The 18,060-nt window shown below is 38.8% G+C and overlaps 1 protein-coding gene across 2 annotated transcripts in view; it reads right to left on the bottom strand.

The window, feature by feature from the left end:
- Kifap3 (kinesin associated protein 3) overlaps positions 1-18,060 on the bottom strand; it is a 135,336-nt gene that overhangs the window by 46,142 nt on the left and 71,134 nt on the right. For both annotated transcript variants that reach the window (XM_021160355.3, XM_021160363.2), the window contains exons 12-17: positions 15,200-15,308; positions 13,766-13,878; positions 9,224-9,389; positions 8,521-8,646; positions 5,871-5,969; positions 2,602-2,687 (exon numbers count right to left, since the gene is read on the bottom strand). In XM_021160355.3, the coding sequence (XP_021016014.1) occupies positions 2,602-2,687; positions 5,871-5,969; positions 8,521-8,646; positions 9,224-9,389; positions 13,766-13,878; positions 15,200-15,308 (699 nt within the window). The remainder of the gene's footprint in view (positions 1-2,601; positions 2,688-5,870; positions 5,970-8,520; positions 8,647-9,223; positions 9,390-13,765; positions 13,879-15,199; positions 15,309-18,060) is intronic.

Below are 18,060 nucleotides of genomic sequence, written 5' to 3'. Positions count from 1 at the left end.
ATCATTAGAAAACTGTGGCTGTGGAGAAGGGAGGCTGCAGCATCTAGGAAGGAATTGTGCATGAGGAGGAGGCAGCTCTAAGTAAAAGACAGGCAAGGTGAACTCAGATTGTTTGTTTAACTGGAATAAAATGTCATCCTATAACATATTCATATTTCTGCCAAATATTCTTACATTAAGATAATCTTGAGCACTACCATTTATTTACATTCTGAAGTAAAACCCCCGCCATGCCAACCTAACCATACCTTCCATTTCTCAGAGGGAACTGGAGCACAGGAAGTGGTGCGCTACACTGACAGCTTACTGTTGTCCTCCCTGTTTACAGAGATTCACACATGTGTAGCTCTAAGCTGTCCCTTATTCTTATAGCACATATTTTATATGCAATGACATGGTGATGTATTTGAAAATCATTTATATGCCATTAAATTATTCCCCAAGAGTATCAAATATTTTATATTTATAACCCCCATGGCTAAGATCCATTTATATATATATATATATATATATTCTTTTTTTTTTTTTTTGGTTTTTCGAGACAGGGTTTCTCTGTATAGCCCTGGCTGTCCTGGAACTCACTTTGTAGACCAGGCTGGCCTCGAACTCAGAAATCCGCCTGCCTCTGCCTCCCGAGTGCTGGGATTAAAGGCGTGCCCCACCACCGCCCGGCTTTGCTTTTATATATATATATATATATATATATATATATATATATATATATATATTCTTTATTTTGACTTAGATCAAAGCTAAACAGCATTTAATCAATTTAGTTCAAAACAACTATGAAGTACTTAGCCCAGTTTAAAAGCAGCTGACATTAAATAAGATGAATTTCTGAAACAAAATACGGGCAGAGAAATCAACAAGAAAGTTTCTGTCGTTAATTTTCTACTCTGTAATGAAATCACAAACAGAAAAGTTAACTCAGTTTATTTTCAATAAACTAGGTAATCGGTTTTCAAAACATGTTTACCAATTTGCTTAAAGAGGTTAGTAAGATCTTAAAACTACTGAATAGGCTACCATCAAGAAACCTTAAAACATGGCTGAAATGCATTTCAAAGAAGGTAGCACGAATGCTGTACCATCAGTATCCACCAAAACTGCATTTGCAATCACAGCACATCCCCTAGCCTAAAGCTCAAGTCTGAGAAGAGCTCTATAGTGCCATCTTAATTTTTCGAGAAAAATCTTTAAGTTCAGCCAGTTTCTAACCTAAGATGTAATCCCTCTACTCAGGTATACTTTAAAATGCCCCAGCATCAACAATACCATGAAAATTTTTGTAATTCCTATTATTTTTAAGTACCTTATAAGACTAGTATACACTAGCAAGATTTTGCTGAAAGGACCCAGATATAGCTGTCTCTTGTGAGGCTATGCCAGGGCCTAGCAAACACAGAAGTAGATGCTCACAGTCAGCTATTGGATGGATCACAGGGCCCCCAATGAAGGAGCTAGAGAAAGTACCTAAGGAGCTAAAGGGATCTGCAACCCTATAGGTGGAACAACATTATGAACTAACCAGTACCCCGGAGCTCTTGACTCTAGCTGCATATGTATCAAAAGATGGCCTAGTCGGCCATCACTGGAAAGAGAGGCCCATTGGACATGCAAACTTTATATGCCCCAGTACAGGGGAACGCCAGGGGCAAAAAGTGGGAGTGGGTGGGTAGGGGAGTGGGTGGGAGGGTATGGGGGACTTTTGGGATAGCATTGGAAATGTAAATGAGGAAAATACCTAATAAAAATATTAACAAACAAACAAACAAAAAAAGAAAACTAAACTGACTTAAACCCAAAAAGAAAGAGTAACCTTCCCTCCAGTCCACATCCATTAGCTACCCAGTTCCCTTGTCTTACAATGAAGGAAATGGGAGAGTTGATGAGCCTTCATAGGTAAGCAAGCATCCTGCTCAAATGCCTGACAAAGATGATAGTGAATCTACTTCTTATGATCCTGCTTTATTCACTTGTCAAGATATCCTGGCAACCATTCAGTTACATCAAGAGCTTTTTTAATGGCTGCTTTGTATTTTTGTGTCATCAAATTGTATAGGTCTATGAAAGATCCATCTCTTCATGTGTGACTTGGTTGGTTTAGCAGAGTTCTACTAATAGACATGTACGTTGTTTGCAGTCATTTGTTCATATGAACATCATTTCATGCATGTGTGAGTATATTTGTAGAAAAGATTCTTAGATGCAGAATTATTGGTCACAAGAAATTACAGATGTAATTTTCATAAAAAAAATAAGACTAGTATACACACCAAAAATAGTTTAAATAAAATTTTAAAATTTTATTCATTTTATAGACACTACCATCAATCTCCCTTCTTCTATACATACTTTTAAAAATAAATGATTCTAGGATGCTGCAGAGATCAGACTGTATATTGTAACTCTGTACAAAGCCCTCTAAAGAGCCTATGGTTAAAAGCTGAAAGCCAAAGACCTAACTTGGATCAAAGAATTTTCTAGATCTTAACTAAAAAACAAAGTTGTGTTTACATCAATAGTTCAAACTAGGTTTGCAATGTCTTCTCTTACACAAAATGAAATCAGTATAGGTTTTATAGAGAAAGTACTTACTGCGATAATATCTAATGTGTTATCACAGACTTTCCGGATTTCATTATTTTTATCATGCATCAGGTCAATGAGATATGCTGGAGCTTCTGAATAAAAGTGGTTAAAGATGCAAAAGGAATCGAGATTGCAGCTCTGCAGTCAGAGAAATTACACATAACATTATGGAAGCATATGGCACACACTCACACACACATATATACATACTCACACACACTCATACAGGGGAGGAGGTAGGGAGAGAGTATCAGAAAGAGCTAAAATTGTTTTCTCTATCTTTTATGTCCATGATATTCAGGTTAATTTATTTCATATGACAATGTATATGAACAAATAATGAATCAGTCAAATCTCATATAGTTGCTATAGTAAGAAGAAAAACTGGAGACATAGAGGACTTCCGGGTCTATGTTCATTCAGAGATGATGCACCTAACCCTCAAGAGACTGGAGACCCCAGGGAGTTTAGAGGTCAAATGGGGCGGGGATGGGGGCATCCACATGGAGATGGGGTGGGGGTGGGGAGAAGATATGGGATGTGGAGAAGTTGAAGGGTGGGTGGGAGGGGGTGGGGAATGGAATATGGAGTGTAAAAAAATAAATTAAAAATAGAATTAAAAAATAAAATAACATAAAGCATTTTAAAATAGAAGAATTTGAAGAAATAATAAAACATATATGCAAATATAATTCAGATTTAGAAAACCCAGAGAAACAAAAAAAGTTCAACAAAGAACACAAAAGTGAAAACTGAACATAAAATGAACACAACAGATTCCTAAGAGAAGTACACAGGTGAGAGTAACCGAACTTTTATATATGGGGCCTCTCATTAGCAAATAGGCTAAGCTGGCTAGCCAGTGAGTCCCAGCTGTAGGCATAATGTTATTGTGCACTATGTAAAGATTATCCTTGTAATATTCAAGTGTTGTGTCCCCCATCTGGTTTCAATCCTTATTCTGAAAATCTCCTGTCTCAACGTTGTGTCAACATTGGTCCCCAAGTATTCCCCGATTGGTCAGTAAAGAAGCTGGTCAGATAATGGCTGAGCTGAGGAGAGAACAGGGCAGAACTTCCTCCCAGCCAGGGGAGTGGGAGAGAGAGAGAAAGTGAAGATTAGAGGGTCCAGGAGATACCATGGAAAAACAGGTGGGGCATAGAAAGCCATAACATGCAAGTATCTTAGGGATTTTGGCTGGGAGTTAGCCAGATTAGTTTAGAGGATTAAAATAGATTAATACTGCTTAGCTGTTGTGCCTTAAAGCTGTGAAATAAATCTAATAGTTCAGGCTCAATTATTTGCTAGCTAGCCAGACTAAGAGAAAAGCTGCAACACTTATACAAATGCCACTAATACCCAGAGTTCACTTACCTCTTTCCAGGTACTGATATCAGAAGCTCAACACCATCATACCCACTGTTTTATGTAGGTTCAAGGCAATGAACTTCGGTTCTCATGCTTGTAAGACTACCACTCTACTGTGAGCTGTCTTCCTGATCCCCTTGCCTATTCTTAGGGTGGTTTAAAATTTCTAACCTTTATTTGTTTACATATAATATTAGTACATATGAAAATGCTTCATTATGCATGGAAGTCATTTCAAAAGAATAGTAAAGTAGAATTCAAGCAAAAATAGGAGCCAAGGAAACTAAACAATATATAAATTATAAGTAAGCAGTGGTTTTTAAAAGGCAATAGTTAAAATGTTATTTTGTAACACACAGACGCACACAAACACATAGAAATTTGAAGGGAGATATTATGACATCTACACAATGTTGCTCCTAGTGGCAATGAGTTACTAAATAAAATGCCCAGTGTCAGATATGGGATACCTCCTTATGTGTTGTTGGTCAGGAAGAAAGACCATAGAGGCCTCCAAAACAATATATGCTCTTGTCATTACTGTTGGTTGTCCACAAGAACCAGATAATAAGACCTTACTGCTGAAGACAAAACAGACTTTGGTTACAAGATATAGAGCAATTGAACTGGGAGTCATTTCCTTGCTGGTTAGCCTTCAAAGTGCCAGAAGGTTATATGATGGCTGCTGGGAGAGAAAACTGAGATGAACGCTATCAGCTACAACACTAACCTGCCATGTAAGATGTGTCCATTTGTGCAACTGTGGCATGACTGTTATGGTGTAACCAATACTCTCCTCTTGGACTGTAAACTCAGTTAGAAACGCACGCCTGGAAGGGTTATAGGCCCTATGGAAAACTGACTACTGTTGTTTAGCTAAATTTCTGCACCATCAAATTGCCTTTAAGTTGCCTTCTATGTTGAACACATAGGTAAATGCTACTCTTACCCTGTAAGTGAAGTACCTCTTCAGTATTCACAAAAACTCCTCAAGATGAATGGGTTGCCTTTCAAAGAAGAAATGGAGACCCACGAGTAACAAAACACTGTCATCCTTTTTGTTGGGCATTCTGTAATGACTTTTCATGAGGAAGTTTTTACGAGCTAGAGGGACACCTCAGTCTTTAAAGGCTAAGGGTCATTACCAACACGTCCTGAAAATCTGAATGAGGTCGAATTCAAAATTAATGGACTAATAAATTTGATGGAGGAGATTTCAAGACGGCATAACATTTGCTGGATTCTTTTAACTGAGTTTTTTAAAGCCAGAAGAAAAAGATATAAAGCACATGAGTTTGATCAGAAAGTGCAATTAAAGCTTAAGGTAAGAAGGCTGTAGGTGTTAAGGAGATTAACACCATTTAAAAAGGTGAAGTAATTTTTAGTCAGACAATAGAACAATAGAAAGGAGCTGCATCAAGGTTCCAGAGAAAGTCTTTGAGGACGGGCACTGTGTAGATGGGATGGATTTCCTACAGGAAGCCCCTAGGAGGCTCCGTGAGAAGCTATGCGTGTGAAGCTGAAATTGAGACCCTTAGGGAAGTGCAGATGCCAGGAATGTGAGGTACATGTCTCACATACAGACATACATACAACTCCCATGCACATTCTAACCGTCTTTTTCTAGGCTATTCTTAGTGTCCATAAGGTTTGTGTATGGCCCCTTAGGTGAAGTGAGTTTTACACTGGTGGCATGCTGGCATTCACAAAGGTTCCGATTCTGAAGTACTGCAGGTTTCAGATGTTCTTTTAATCCCATGCTAATTCCAGCTAATTCTCACAGAAAAGAGTGCATCATCTAACTGCATTTCAGTGTTTGCTGTTTTCTACACATGCAAGAAAACACCAAGAATGAACGTTTCTACACTGTCAATTGCCATTATGTATTTTAAACATTGAAAGGATACGTGTTTCCTTGATTATGACATCTCTTGTGGCCTGATGGAACACCATCTGGTAGAAGACATAAATTATTTGACACACAAATTCATCATCTTCTTGTTGAGCTGAAAGAAAAGAGAAGTGTACATGATAGAATTGTCTATTCACTGAACACTGGAGTGATTGTGACAGGTAAAGAAATAACAGCAAAGCCAGGAGTGGTAGCGCACGTCTTTAATCCCAGCACTCGGGAGGCAGAGGCAGGCAGATTTCTGAGTTCGAGGCCAGCCTGGTCTACAAAGTGAGTTCCAGGACAGTCAGGGCTATACAGAGAAACTCTGTCTCAAAAAACCAACCCCCTCCCCTCCCCCACAAAAAAGAAAGAAATAACAGCACGTGATTTCCCCACCCCCATATTGATTTCACATGGAAAAATAACACCTTCTAAAGTCCTAAGTCATTGTTAGAAATCCGACTATTGGAGTTGAATGTGGCTCAGTGGAAAGCACTCACTCAGTACGCATGACAACCTGGGTTTAACCCCCAGAAGCACAGGAAAAGAAAGTGGACTAGTATAAAAAGATATTTTGTTGAATAATATTCACAAGGTTTAACTTTACATATATTGACATAAAAGAGATATGTTAGCTTCAATCCAATTTTTATAATAAAATGCTATCATATAGGTTAACTATAGATATACTTTATGTTAATAATTGTGACTAACTAATATTATACACTTGTAATTTAACATAATTACTTATAGAAACCTAATTGAAATGTGACTTAGTGATATAGTAATTTTGCTATCAACTCTTGGCAACAGTTCACTGATATGTTAAAAACATATTTCCCAGTTAACACAGCGTCTAACTAGCCATGTGAATTAAACTGTGGGACTCGAAGTTTAATCTGCCTTAAATGATTTCATCACTAACTTCCTAAACTATCCAGGCTATCAATCATTCTCTTTTCAGAGTTTGCTCTAAGAGGTTTTAAACACTGAAAATGTCTGTAATTCTTTTTCCCCTATATAGCTCTTAAGAAAATTATACATACATCTCTTGGGGAAAGTTCACATTAGCAAGTAAACACAGTGGAACTGTGAGCTGGCTGTTAACTCATTTCAAATATCTCCGCTCTCTTAGTCAAACTACAGCACAAACATTCCAGGACTTGGGCCATTTTCTAACTTCCTGCAGCGTCACAAGCTCATCATCGTCCCTCCACTACACTGCCTTCATTTTTACCACCGCCCCAACTACCTAGTTTCTTCTAATTCTATTCTGAAAATTTCTGGATGTAAGGGTCCATGAAAGTAAATACACACCTACTACAGCTCTGAGGTGGAACACTTTAAAATATCACTGTATTGTTAGATGGTCTTTTAAAATGTTAAGTTACAAAGCAAAATTTAAAAATCTCAAAAAGGAAAACAATGCAAAAGTCTTACACGGGGAATTCATTTTATTGGCCCTGCCTGACTTAAATGGCCAATAATCACAAACTAGAGTTCAATTTCATTAATTGTTGGGGAGTTTTAAATTATCACCACAAGGAGATACTGGTAAGGAGGGTGCAATTAATGCACTCCCCACGACCTGAGTGGTGGTGACAGAAGCCGCTTTACCTGACTTGCTCTGGTGACTGCCCTGAGAACCACTACAACTGCCCTGGGAAGCAGACTGGCATTGGTTCCCGAAACACAACCAGCTCTCTGACTCAGCAGTTCTACTCTGAGGTACACATCTAATGTTAATAAGCACCTATGCTAATGACAAAAGTAAAGGTTTTAAACACATTATTTATAATAATCATTCCCAATGCCCCATAGCACAAAACCCATTAATGGTACAGAAGATAGGAATATATTTATAATACAATACAATATACAATGATGAAAAAGAGCAAGTCTATATGTAACATGGATGGAGTTCATAAATATGTAATGGGATAAAATAAAAAAATCAGCCAGATTTCTCTTACACAGATAAAACCTAAGCAAAGCCAACTTATCAGTCATGTAATTCAATACCAAAATGATAAGGATGTTTTTTCTGATATGACTTCTAGCTTGAATCTTGTGTGTAATGTGCACCACAAGTGGAAGCCAGGGATATTGTATATACACACTGCTGTAGCTAATTCAATTTCAATTAAATTGAAAATTCAGGTTCTTAGTCCTAACGACCACATCTCAAGTGTTCAATGGACACATCGTGGGGCAGGGCAGGTATGTGACATTTATTTTCCTGGCAAGTTCACAGGACAAAAATCCTGTACATCCAGAAGAGAATATGATGTTTAGGATCAGTTTTCAAGTTAACATTCTTACCTAGAAGTGAAGATATAAGAAGCAAGGATTGCATGATAGAGAAGACTTAACTCAAACCGAGATAAAGCTAGACAGAACGAAGTGAGTCAGTGTTGCGTGTTGGAGGGGCTAGAGGAGGGAGGAGCACATGAAGTCAGTTCAGAACTGCTTCACAGTAACGCTCCTGACAGCAGCCTCCAGGCCTTTCATATCACTCTATCCAATCCAACTCAGCAGCTTAGTTTATTTTTTTGTAATTACATAATTTAGTTAATCAAATATTATATAACATTGCAGACTGTATTTTATGTGTTAAAATGTATAATAGTATCTTTTATGCATTGGCAGAACATGAGAGTTACCATTCAGCAGCTCGATGAGGGCTGGGATTATCCCAGATTTGGCCAGTAGGGCAGCACAAGAGTCATCCATAGACACCGTCCCAATCATGATAACCACTTCTAAAACAAGGTCATCCTCTGCGGCACCTGGCGGGATCAAGGCATGGAAGGTTGTTGTTGACGTGTCCGGAGCAAACTCATTTGTTCTATCAAATGTGAGTGCACAGAAAAAATACTGAAAGATTCAAATCCATCCCTATGGATCTACCAATCTTTGACATGCTTATAAACTTGTCTTTTTTTTTTTCTTTTCCTTTTTTTTTTTTTTTAATCCATGATGGCTTATTGACTTGGCAAGACAATAGAAGGTGTAAATATATATTTGAAAATACAACTGAAAGATAACGAAAGCAGACAATAAAAGACTCTTGTCAATGTTTCAAAGAATTTTGTGTTTGTGCTTCCTGTATCCACGTATACATCTTTCTGTATACGTGGGGGTGGGGACACATTAATAAACATATGGTAAAAATAGAAAAATAAACAGGAGAGAGAAACTAATGTTAAGAAATCACTGTTAGGACAAATACGAATTTACAGAAAATTGTCCTCAAAACAAAGCTGTCAGAAGAGCATGCTAGTTATAACAGTGGACTCACACAGCGCTGGGCTAGAACCTTATCCAAACCTAGAGCTTATGCAGGGCTCTACAATGAACACAGACCTGGCTTTAGTTTGTCTTTGAGGAATGGAACCAGCTTGTACTCCTTCAGGACCAGTTCCCAGTCTAGATCTGGGATTGTGAGATTTGCCAGCGTTCCCAAACACTCGATTACAAACTCCTCCTCTTCATCACTGGAAATCTGGGCTGCAAGGTCCCCAACATAATCCTGAGGACAGAGAATTTCAATGGAGCTAGGATCTCGGGGAGGAACCAACTAATAATTCAACCCAAACACAAACGTAGATCTCCAGGTAACTGAGTTAACTTGCTAAGGTCTGATTATCAGCTCTAGGGTTCTTCCTTCCTCCCTCCCTCCCTCCCTACCTCCCTCCCTCCCTCCCACCATGTTGAGATAAGTGATAGTGGTAATTGTGCACAAAGGTGCATAGATAAACAAGGAAGGCTATTTTCTCCTTCATGCCCAAAAGCTGTAGATCCCATATTCAGAAAGACTTGCTCTCAAGTCACAGCTCAATCATTTACTGGTTGTGAACCTTAAGGATATTTCAATTTCTGAAAACAGGCTGCTGCCTTTAAGAATATAATTTAAAAGGGCACATAATGGAATTATGATCTATACAGTAACTACTTTATACATATTAGAGCTATTACTGTCATTACTTGAAAATAAATCTATTTATTTAATTTAACCTGTATTCTTTCATATATTATTTTTATTATTCTTTAATCTTTTTTTATTGGATATTTTCTTTATTTACATTTCAAATGTTATCCCCTTTCCTGGTTTCCCCTCCAAAACACTCCCTCCCCCTATCCCTTCCCCCCTCCTCCTACTCACCAACCCACCCACTCCCTCTTCCTGGCCCTGGCCTTACCCCACACTGGGGCATAGAGCTTTCATAGGACAAAGGGCCTCTCCTCCCATTGATGTCCGACTAGGCCATCCTCTGCTGCATATGCAGCTGGAGCCATGAGTCCTACCATGTGTGCTCTTTGGTTGGTGGTTATCCTGACTGCAGTTTCCTCTTCCTCCCCTCCATCCACCTCTCTCCCCTCACTTCTCCTCTCCTCCCAATCCACCTCCCCTCAGAAAAGAGCAAGCCTCACAGGGACATCAACCAAACACAACATAACAAGCTACAATACAACCAAGACCAAGTACCTCCCATCACATTATGGCTGGGCAAGGCAGGTCAGTAGGAGAAACAGGGTCCCATGAGTAGACAAGAGACCCAGGGACAGCCCCGACTACCACGTTAGGATTCCCAAAAGAACAGCAAGCTACTCAGCCATAACATATATGCCAAGGACCTATGTCAAATCCCCTACAGGCTCCCTGTACTCTTCAAGTCCCCAGAGTCCCAGTCAGTTGATTCTGTGGGCCATGTTCTCCTGGTCTGTTCCTGACTCCTCTGGCTCCTCCAATCCCTCCTTCCACCTCCTCAGCAGGACTCCCTGAGTTCAGCCTAATGTTTGAATGTCAGACTCTATATCTGCTCCCCTCGGTTGCTGGATGAAGTCTCTGGTCTCTCAATAATGATTCTGCTAGGCTGTCGTCCTAGCACACTCTTCAGGCAGGGCAAGTTGTAGGATGAAGGTTTTGTAGCTGGGTTGGTGTCCCAATCCCTCCACTTGAGTGAGGCCTTTTGCCTAGGTAAGGCGGATGGCTGACTTAGGCTCAGTGTCCCCTATTATTAGAGTCTTGGCTAGGGTTTCTCTAGTAAATTCCATCGAGTCTCCATTGCACTGGGTTTTCACCTTTCCCCCAAATGGCCTCTAATTCCAGTCTTTTCTCCCAGTATTTTCTTCCTTCCTCCCCATGAATCTGATCCCTCCTGTTCCCAACTCTACCTGTCTCAGTTCGCTCCCAAAATCTATTCTATTTCCCCTTCCCCAGCAACTCCTGTGACCCCTCTTTAAGTCTGTAACTCCTTGTTACTTAGGCTCTTTGGGTGGGTGGTCTGTTGCATGATTATCTTTCTTTACAGCTAAGATCCATTTGTAGGTGAGTATATACAATGTTCGTCCTTTTGCTTCTGGATTACCTCTCTCAGGATGATATTTTCTAGTTCCATCCATTTGCCTACATAGTTCATGAGGAATTTTTTTTTAATAGCTGAGTAGTATTCCATTATTTAAATGTACACATCTTTTTTTAAATCCATTCTTCAGTTGAGGGACTTCTAGGTTGTTTCAAGTTTCTGGCTATTATGAATAAAGATGCTATGAACATAGTGAGCAAGTGTCCTTGTGATAGGATGGATTATCCTTTGGGTATATGCCTACATGTGGGACAGCTCTGTCTTGAGGTAGATCAATTTTCAATTTTTGGATAAGCCACCATATTGACTTCCAAAGAGTCTGGATGAGTTTGCACTCCCACTAGCAGTAGAGGAGTGTCCCCTTGCACCACATCCTTGCTAGCATTTGATCTTAGTCATTCTGACTAGTGTAAGATGGAATCTCAAAGTCATTTTAATTTGCATTTCCTAGATGGCTAAGGATGTTGAACATGTCTTGGTCATTAGAGATTTCTCTGTCAAGAATTCTGTTTAGGTACTGTACCCCATTTAAATAATCCATTTAAATTGGATTATTCAGTTTGTTGATGTCTAGTTTTTTGAATTCTTTATATATTTTGAATATTAGTCTTCTGTCAGATGTGGGGTTGGTGTAGATATTTTTCCCATTCTGTGGTCTGTGGTTTTGCCCTATTGATGGTGTCTCTTTCTTTATAGAAGCTTTTCAGTTTCATAAGGTCCAATTTTTTAATTGTTGATCTTAGTGCCTGAGCTATTGAGGTTCTGTTTCTTGGACTTTTCACAAGTCAAGAGAGAAGACAATTTCAAGGCAGTGAATTGGGCTGGAACACCCAGAAGGCAGTATAGATACTAATGATCTCTGAAGGACTAACTTTCCTGTTCTTGTTTCCTGGTACTTACAATGCTGGGCCTTACATTTACTTAGAGCAGTGGTGCATTTTCTGGCTGTGTGTTACAATCACTCGTGGAGCTTTTGAAAATAGCAAGCTCAGTTGATTCTCTCCTGTATCAAGTAAATTAAAGGCTCACTGATACAGACCAAGAGAATACTATTTTGTTTGAGTAAGACATACCTGGGCACAGGCCTATCTGGCCTTCTACTGAGTTACTGGGTCTTAAATGACCTCAGAAATCCTGAATCTCATAATTTTACATTACAGTGGGGATAAATGATCAGAAACCACCCTACTAATTCAGCAGGATGCCAAGTATACAGCAACTTCTCATTATAGTTTAAACTGTATTTTTCTGAAAAAAAAAATTAAAAATAAAAAAAAGAGTCCAAATTCCCTATTTTGGGCCAGTTCATGATCAGAGAATTCCAAGCACTAGGGTTATCTGAATTACCTCCTTTGTCTTCTCTTTGTTTGTTTCATCTTTTTGAAGTATTTACAAATTGATGATGTGAGTTCTGTAACAGGCACATGAGTACAGCCTTAACTCTGGAATGAATTTTAAGTAGAATAATCATGACAGCTAATTTGTTTCAGCACTCACTTGGTATCAGGGGTTTCTCAACACTTCATTACTATTACGACCCTGCGCAAAGAGCTTTCTGTATTTCCCGGGTGAGACAGTGAGACTCAAGGTGTTAAATGACCTGCCCAAGCATCTGGGTCAGAGCTTGGGTTCTTTATTGTTCTTCTCTTTAGCTCTGTCCTTCAGAACTCTGGGGAACAAAGGATGACACAGGTAACAGGAGCCACATCCTTAGTAATACATCAGCGCCTGCCCGCCGCTGTGCTGGGCTTTTGCTCCACGCGTCTATCAAAAGCAGGAGAGCAAACCAGATGCTCTAACTACTTTCTCAGACTTTTAGGAATTTTCATTTGTTTTTGTCCTGTATTTTCATTTTGTTTATTTATTACACCGTGTGTGTGTGTGTGTGTGTGTGTGTGTGTGTGTGTGTGTGTACACGTGCGTACGCATGCTATGGAGTAGTCTGATGGAAGCTGAAGACAACTTGCAGGAGAAAATGCACCAAACTAATACAAAATATTAATATGGAAATGTGAGTGTGCACAAGCATGCAGATGCCTGCAACTTAAGGAAATCAGTGTTTTACACCATATGGATCTTAGGGTTAAACTTAGGTTGTCAGCAGGTAATCTAATTATGTTGAGTCACTGTTAGTTAACTGTTCAAATTAATGGGTTTGTTATAACACCATCACACATACTTAAACTTCTGATCATATTCACAACCCTCAGCCCTTGCCCCTCTGCCCGCTTCCTGTTCCTAACAGACTCTTCGAAGGGTTCTTTCTTCTTTCAAGTCCTGTGGAGTGAGGTCAGTCTGGCAGACACACACCACATGCTCTCTCTATGGGACCCCAGCTCTGACTCTTCTCCTTGACTTCATTTCATGTGTCAGTGCTGTGGAGCTAAGTGCATGAGGATTCTCACAAGACAAGAGGTGCTTGGGTCTCCAGGAAACATTTGAAGAGAGCCCAGTAAGTTGTCTCTCCCAAATGCAGCAACTTAAAGCTATGGTCTTAGGTTTATTCTAACAGACAGAAGGCAGGCCAGGAGCTACTCACAATGAACAAATTCTTAGTGGGCCCATCATGCTGGGAGATGTTTCTGATCATCTTCATCAGCAGTGGGTCCTTGAGCTTCAGAGCTCTTTTCATGAGCATTTTCAGCCCATTTCCTAAAACAGAAAAGCAGGAAGTTACAGTAAGCTTAAACAACATGTTGTTTGTGGTGCATCTACTATATCCCAGAATCTTTAAGTATACAATTTGAATCAGACAAACATACGTGCTGTGTAGCCCAAACCATGCACCATGTAAATATTCCCTTGAGTGCAGAAGTTCCCCCTGTGCCCTGCCTATCAATCTGATTTTCCCCAACACCACTCTTCCTCCACCCTTTCTTTTTCTACTTCTACAATTTATCTTTTCAAACAGGTGACCTTTATGACCCACTGCTTCATCAAGACAGGTGTAAACAGAGTGTCTTTTCTTGTGTTTGGATTATGCTCCACAAAGGAGAAAAAAACCTCTTTTTAAAACAATTATACTTTTAGGACTTTAAGACTACAAAGCTAGAAATAAAGGATTGAGAGCCAGGATAATTTCTTTGGCACCATGTATGCTCCGAAAGGTGTGCAACAAGTTAGTTATGCAAAAGAGTGACAGAACATGACAACAATCATAGCCCAAGTATGCCTTTATTTTTAAATAAGTCTATTTTTAAAATGTTTGCTATTGTTATTTTCTCTCTCTGTGTGTCTGCGCGTGCGCACGCACGCACTTTCTTGCCTAGGATGTCTATGTGTCTGTGCACGACAGCACACATGCAGAGGTCAGAGAACAATTGTGAATAGTCAGATCTCTCCCTTTATATGGTTTTGGGAGATGGAACTCAGGTGACAAGGCTTGTGTGGCAAGCTCCTTTATCCACTAAGCCATCTATCTTGCTAACCTACTTTTTAATAAAAGTATTTTTATCATTTGGAATGATATTCAAAATATTAGTTTTAGAAGACCATTTTATAAGGCACAGAGAAAAGAAGCACATTTTTATTCAAAAATTTATAGAAGCATTACACAAAAAATGTCTTATATCTATTTCTGATTGGTCAGAATAAAGATTTAAGTCATTTTTATTTGCTCATTTGTATTTTTTATAATGAATATGTACTCCTCAAATAGGTTAAAGCTGTCCAGTAGGCACAAAAAATGATAATCATTTCTTCAGGATACTATAGAAACAATAACCTTGTATTCATATATTTCATTAGCTTTCAGATAAATGTAAACTGATTTGTGTATAAAGCACTACCAAGGAGTGGTATCTACCAGAAAAGGACACCCTATTAGACTCACAGGAATTATAATCAGACCAAAGAAACTATTTAAGAGAATTTATATTTACATTGTATTCTTTCTTACTTTTACCATTTATTCCTTATTATATGCCAATTATCATTTGTTAAAGTGGCTACCCATGAAGCTCTGTTCACTGACCTTCACAGATGAGCTGGACATTTCTCTTGTTAGCAGCAAGATTAATGCAGAAAGAAATCAGCTCCAAGTCGATTCGTTCATCTGAACATTCAAAGAGCATCTTCATTAACTAGCAAGAAACACAGGCCATAGTTTAATCAGAAGAACAAAACGAAGCCCAGAAGCAGAATGTATTAAGAATCCTCTTAAATTATATTCGGAAAGTAAGTTAATCTTTATTTTATAGCAGACTCAAAGGCTTTAGCTGTGAAAAGAGCAAAATGAGTAAATGGGCAGTGAATAGCTAAGTGGCAAGCGTTAAGTACAAATTTCCAAAGAGAGTGGAAAATACCAGAAAATACCAAGTAACACCTCAACACTTTTCAGGAGTTAGAAGTATTGCCTGGAAGCTGAGCAGTCCAAGTAAAGAAAACAGCTCATACAGAAGTGACTGAGCGGCACAGAGCACAGTCCTTCTGAAGCACTGAAGGAAGCTAGACACGGCTGCAGAAAAGGACGGTTGAGAAAGAAAAGACAGATCCTAAGTCTCTGAGGAGGAAAGGTGTCAGACAAAACGGACACCAGGACAAACATTCTTTTGTGATGTACAGAGATGGGAGTCACATTTTATTTAAAATTACACAGAAAGATAATACAAAAATAAAATAAGCAGAAATCCACGTACACAGAGGAAAAGCCCAACTACGATACTGCCTGAGCTAGCTATGTTGTGCAATTGGGGCAGAGATAAAAGGAGTGAGTTCCGATGTATCTATGGGAGAGAATCAAGGGAGGACTTAGTAACTGAGCTGAGGAGGACTCCTGGGACCCTGCCCCACAATGACAGGGATGCTGCTGCCAACATCTAGTAAGAAGACTGGAAGCTAGAAAGGGAAAATCATACTTTTGGTTTGATATGTTGGATCTAAGCTGCCAGTAAGACTCTAGTAAGTAGAGATACTCAGGAGGAAGCTGTAGTAGAGGCCTAAGCTTATGTCTTTTTTTTTTTAATATTTTGTATTTTTTTTTAATTTTTAATATTTTTATTACATATTTTCCTCAATTACATTTCCAATGTTATCCCAAAAGTCCCCCATAGCGCCCCCCACTTCCCTACCCACCCATTTCCATTCTTTTGGCCCTGGTATTCCCCTATATTGGGGCATATAAAGTTTGCAAGTCCAATGGGCCTCTCTTTCCATTGATGGCCGACTAGACCATCTTTCGATACATATGCAGCTAGAGACAAAAACTCCGGGGTTCTGGTTAGTACATCATGTTGTTCCAACAATAGGGTTGCAGATCCCTTTAGCTCCTTGGGTACTTTCTCTAGCTTCTCCATTGGGAGCCCTGTGATACATCCAATAGCTGACTGTGAACATCCACTCCTGTGTTTGCTAGGCCCCGGCATCGTCTCACAAGAGACAGCTATATTTGGGTCCTTTCAGCAAAATCTTGCTAGTGTATGCAATGGTGTCAGCGTTTCTAAGCTTATGTCTTTATTGGAGGTATAATGTTAGCAGTTGTCATGTATGCATGATTTCTAAAATTGCAGACTAGATACTGAAACTTGTGCACAGACATAAAATGAGAAAAGAAACTCAGACAGAGATGAAGAGAGGGCTTGAATAGTAACAAAGAGAACTCAAGAAAGACAAGCTAAGTTCTATATGCCAACAGCTATCTAGCTCCTGTTTATTATGTGTGTGTGCTTATGTTTCTGTGGATGTGTGAGGAGGCAGCACGGTGCACTTGGGGACCTTCTTCAGGCGCTGTGTACCCTGTTATGTGAGACATAGTCTCCTGCTGGAGCCTGGAAGTAACCACAGGGCTGAGGAGCAGTCCAGGCCTCCCTACTCAGGTGCCATCACCCTCACCTTTCCCTTTTTGAATACAGATTCTAGGAATCAAAATTGGGAGTTTGTGATTATGTGGCAGACATTTACTGACTGAGCTATCTCTCTAGCTCTAAGCCAGTAGCCATACATAATTTAGATTTTTTTTTTTTTAATGAGAGACACTGTCCATAAAACAGAAATGAGCAAGTTTGTACGATTCAGAAAACATTTGTCTATTATGGGGAAATCAACAAGTTAAATTAGTGTGTATTAAGTAAAGATATTTTTGGTAAATCAATGTTGCTTATAACAGGTAAAGATAAGATAAATATATAAGTTATATGATATATATATATAAAATAAAGTTATAACATATAAAATACTCTAAAACATATAACCTTAATGTTTTCATGTTATATTTTAGGATAATATCTTTTAGAACCACACACTTTCATTAATCAGATTTAGTTGTTTTAAATTTTGAAATTATAATTGCATTATTGCTTTCATTTCTTTTTCCCTCTAATCCCTTCCATGTACTTCCCACCAAACACTCTCTTTCAAATTCATAGCCTCTTTTTTTTTTAATTGTTTATTTTTTATATATCAAAGTAAGTTTTTATTTTAGAAGCCATTTTGCAAACTACAGTTTTAATTACTGTCCATGTTAGCTTCAGATATCTCCAACAAGATCAAAATCAATAATTTTTATTCTTAGTAAAAAATAGTTTGAAAACAAAACTAAGAACACTATTCAATTCCAATTGTCATGCATGATTCTAATAACATGGTAGTAACCTACGTGCAGGGGCTCTCTGACAGGTGAACCACTGCTGTGTATCATGCCCCCCCCACCCAGAGGGCCGATCACAAATCACAGATGTGTTACTAAGGAACCTCTGAGGAAAAGATCATTAACACTTAGTTATGTTATACTATAAAAAGACTCTACACCAAAAATAAAATGATCTTAATCTACTTGTAATATATTTAACAGATTTGCTGTCAACCAATTAACAATAAATAAATTAGCAAAAAGTATGG

This window comes from Mus caroli, unplaced genomic scaffold, assembly GCF_978045245.1.
Source record: "Mus caroli unplaced genomic scaffold, Mus_caroli_1 scaffold_1, whole genome shotgun sequence".
In the NCBI taxonomy this organism is placed as follows: Eukaryota; Metazoa; Chordata; class Mammalia; order Rodentia; family Muridae; genus Mus; species Mus caroli.
This window is presented reverse-complemented; position numbering and strand designations above follow the sequence as displayed.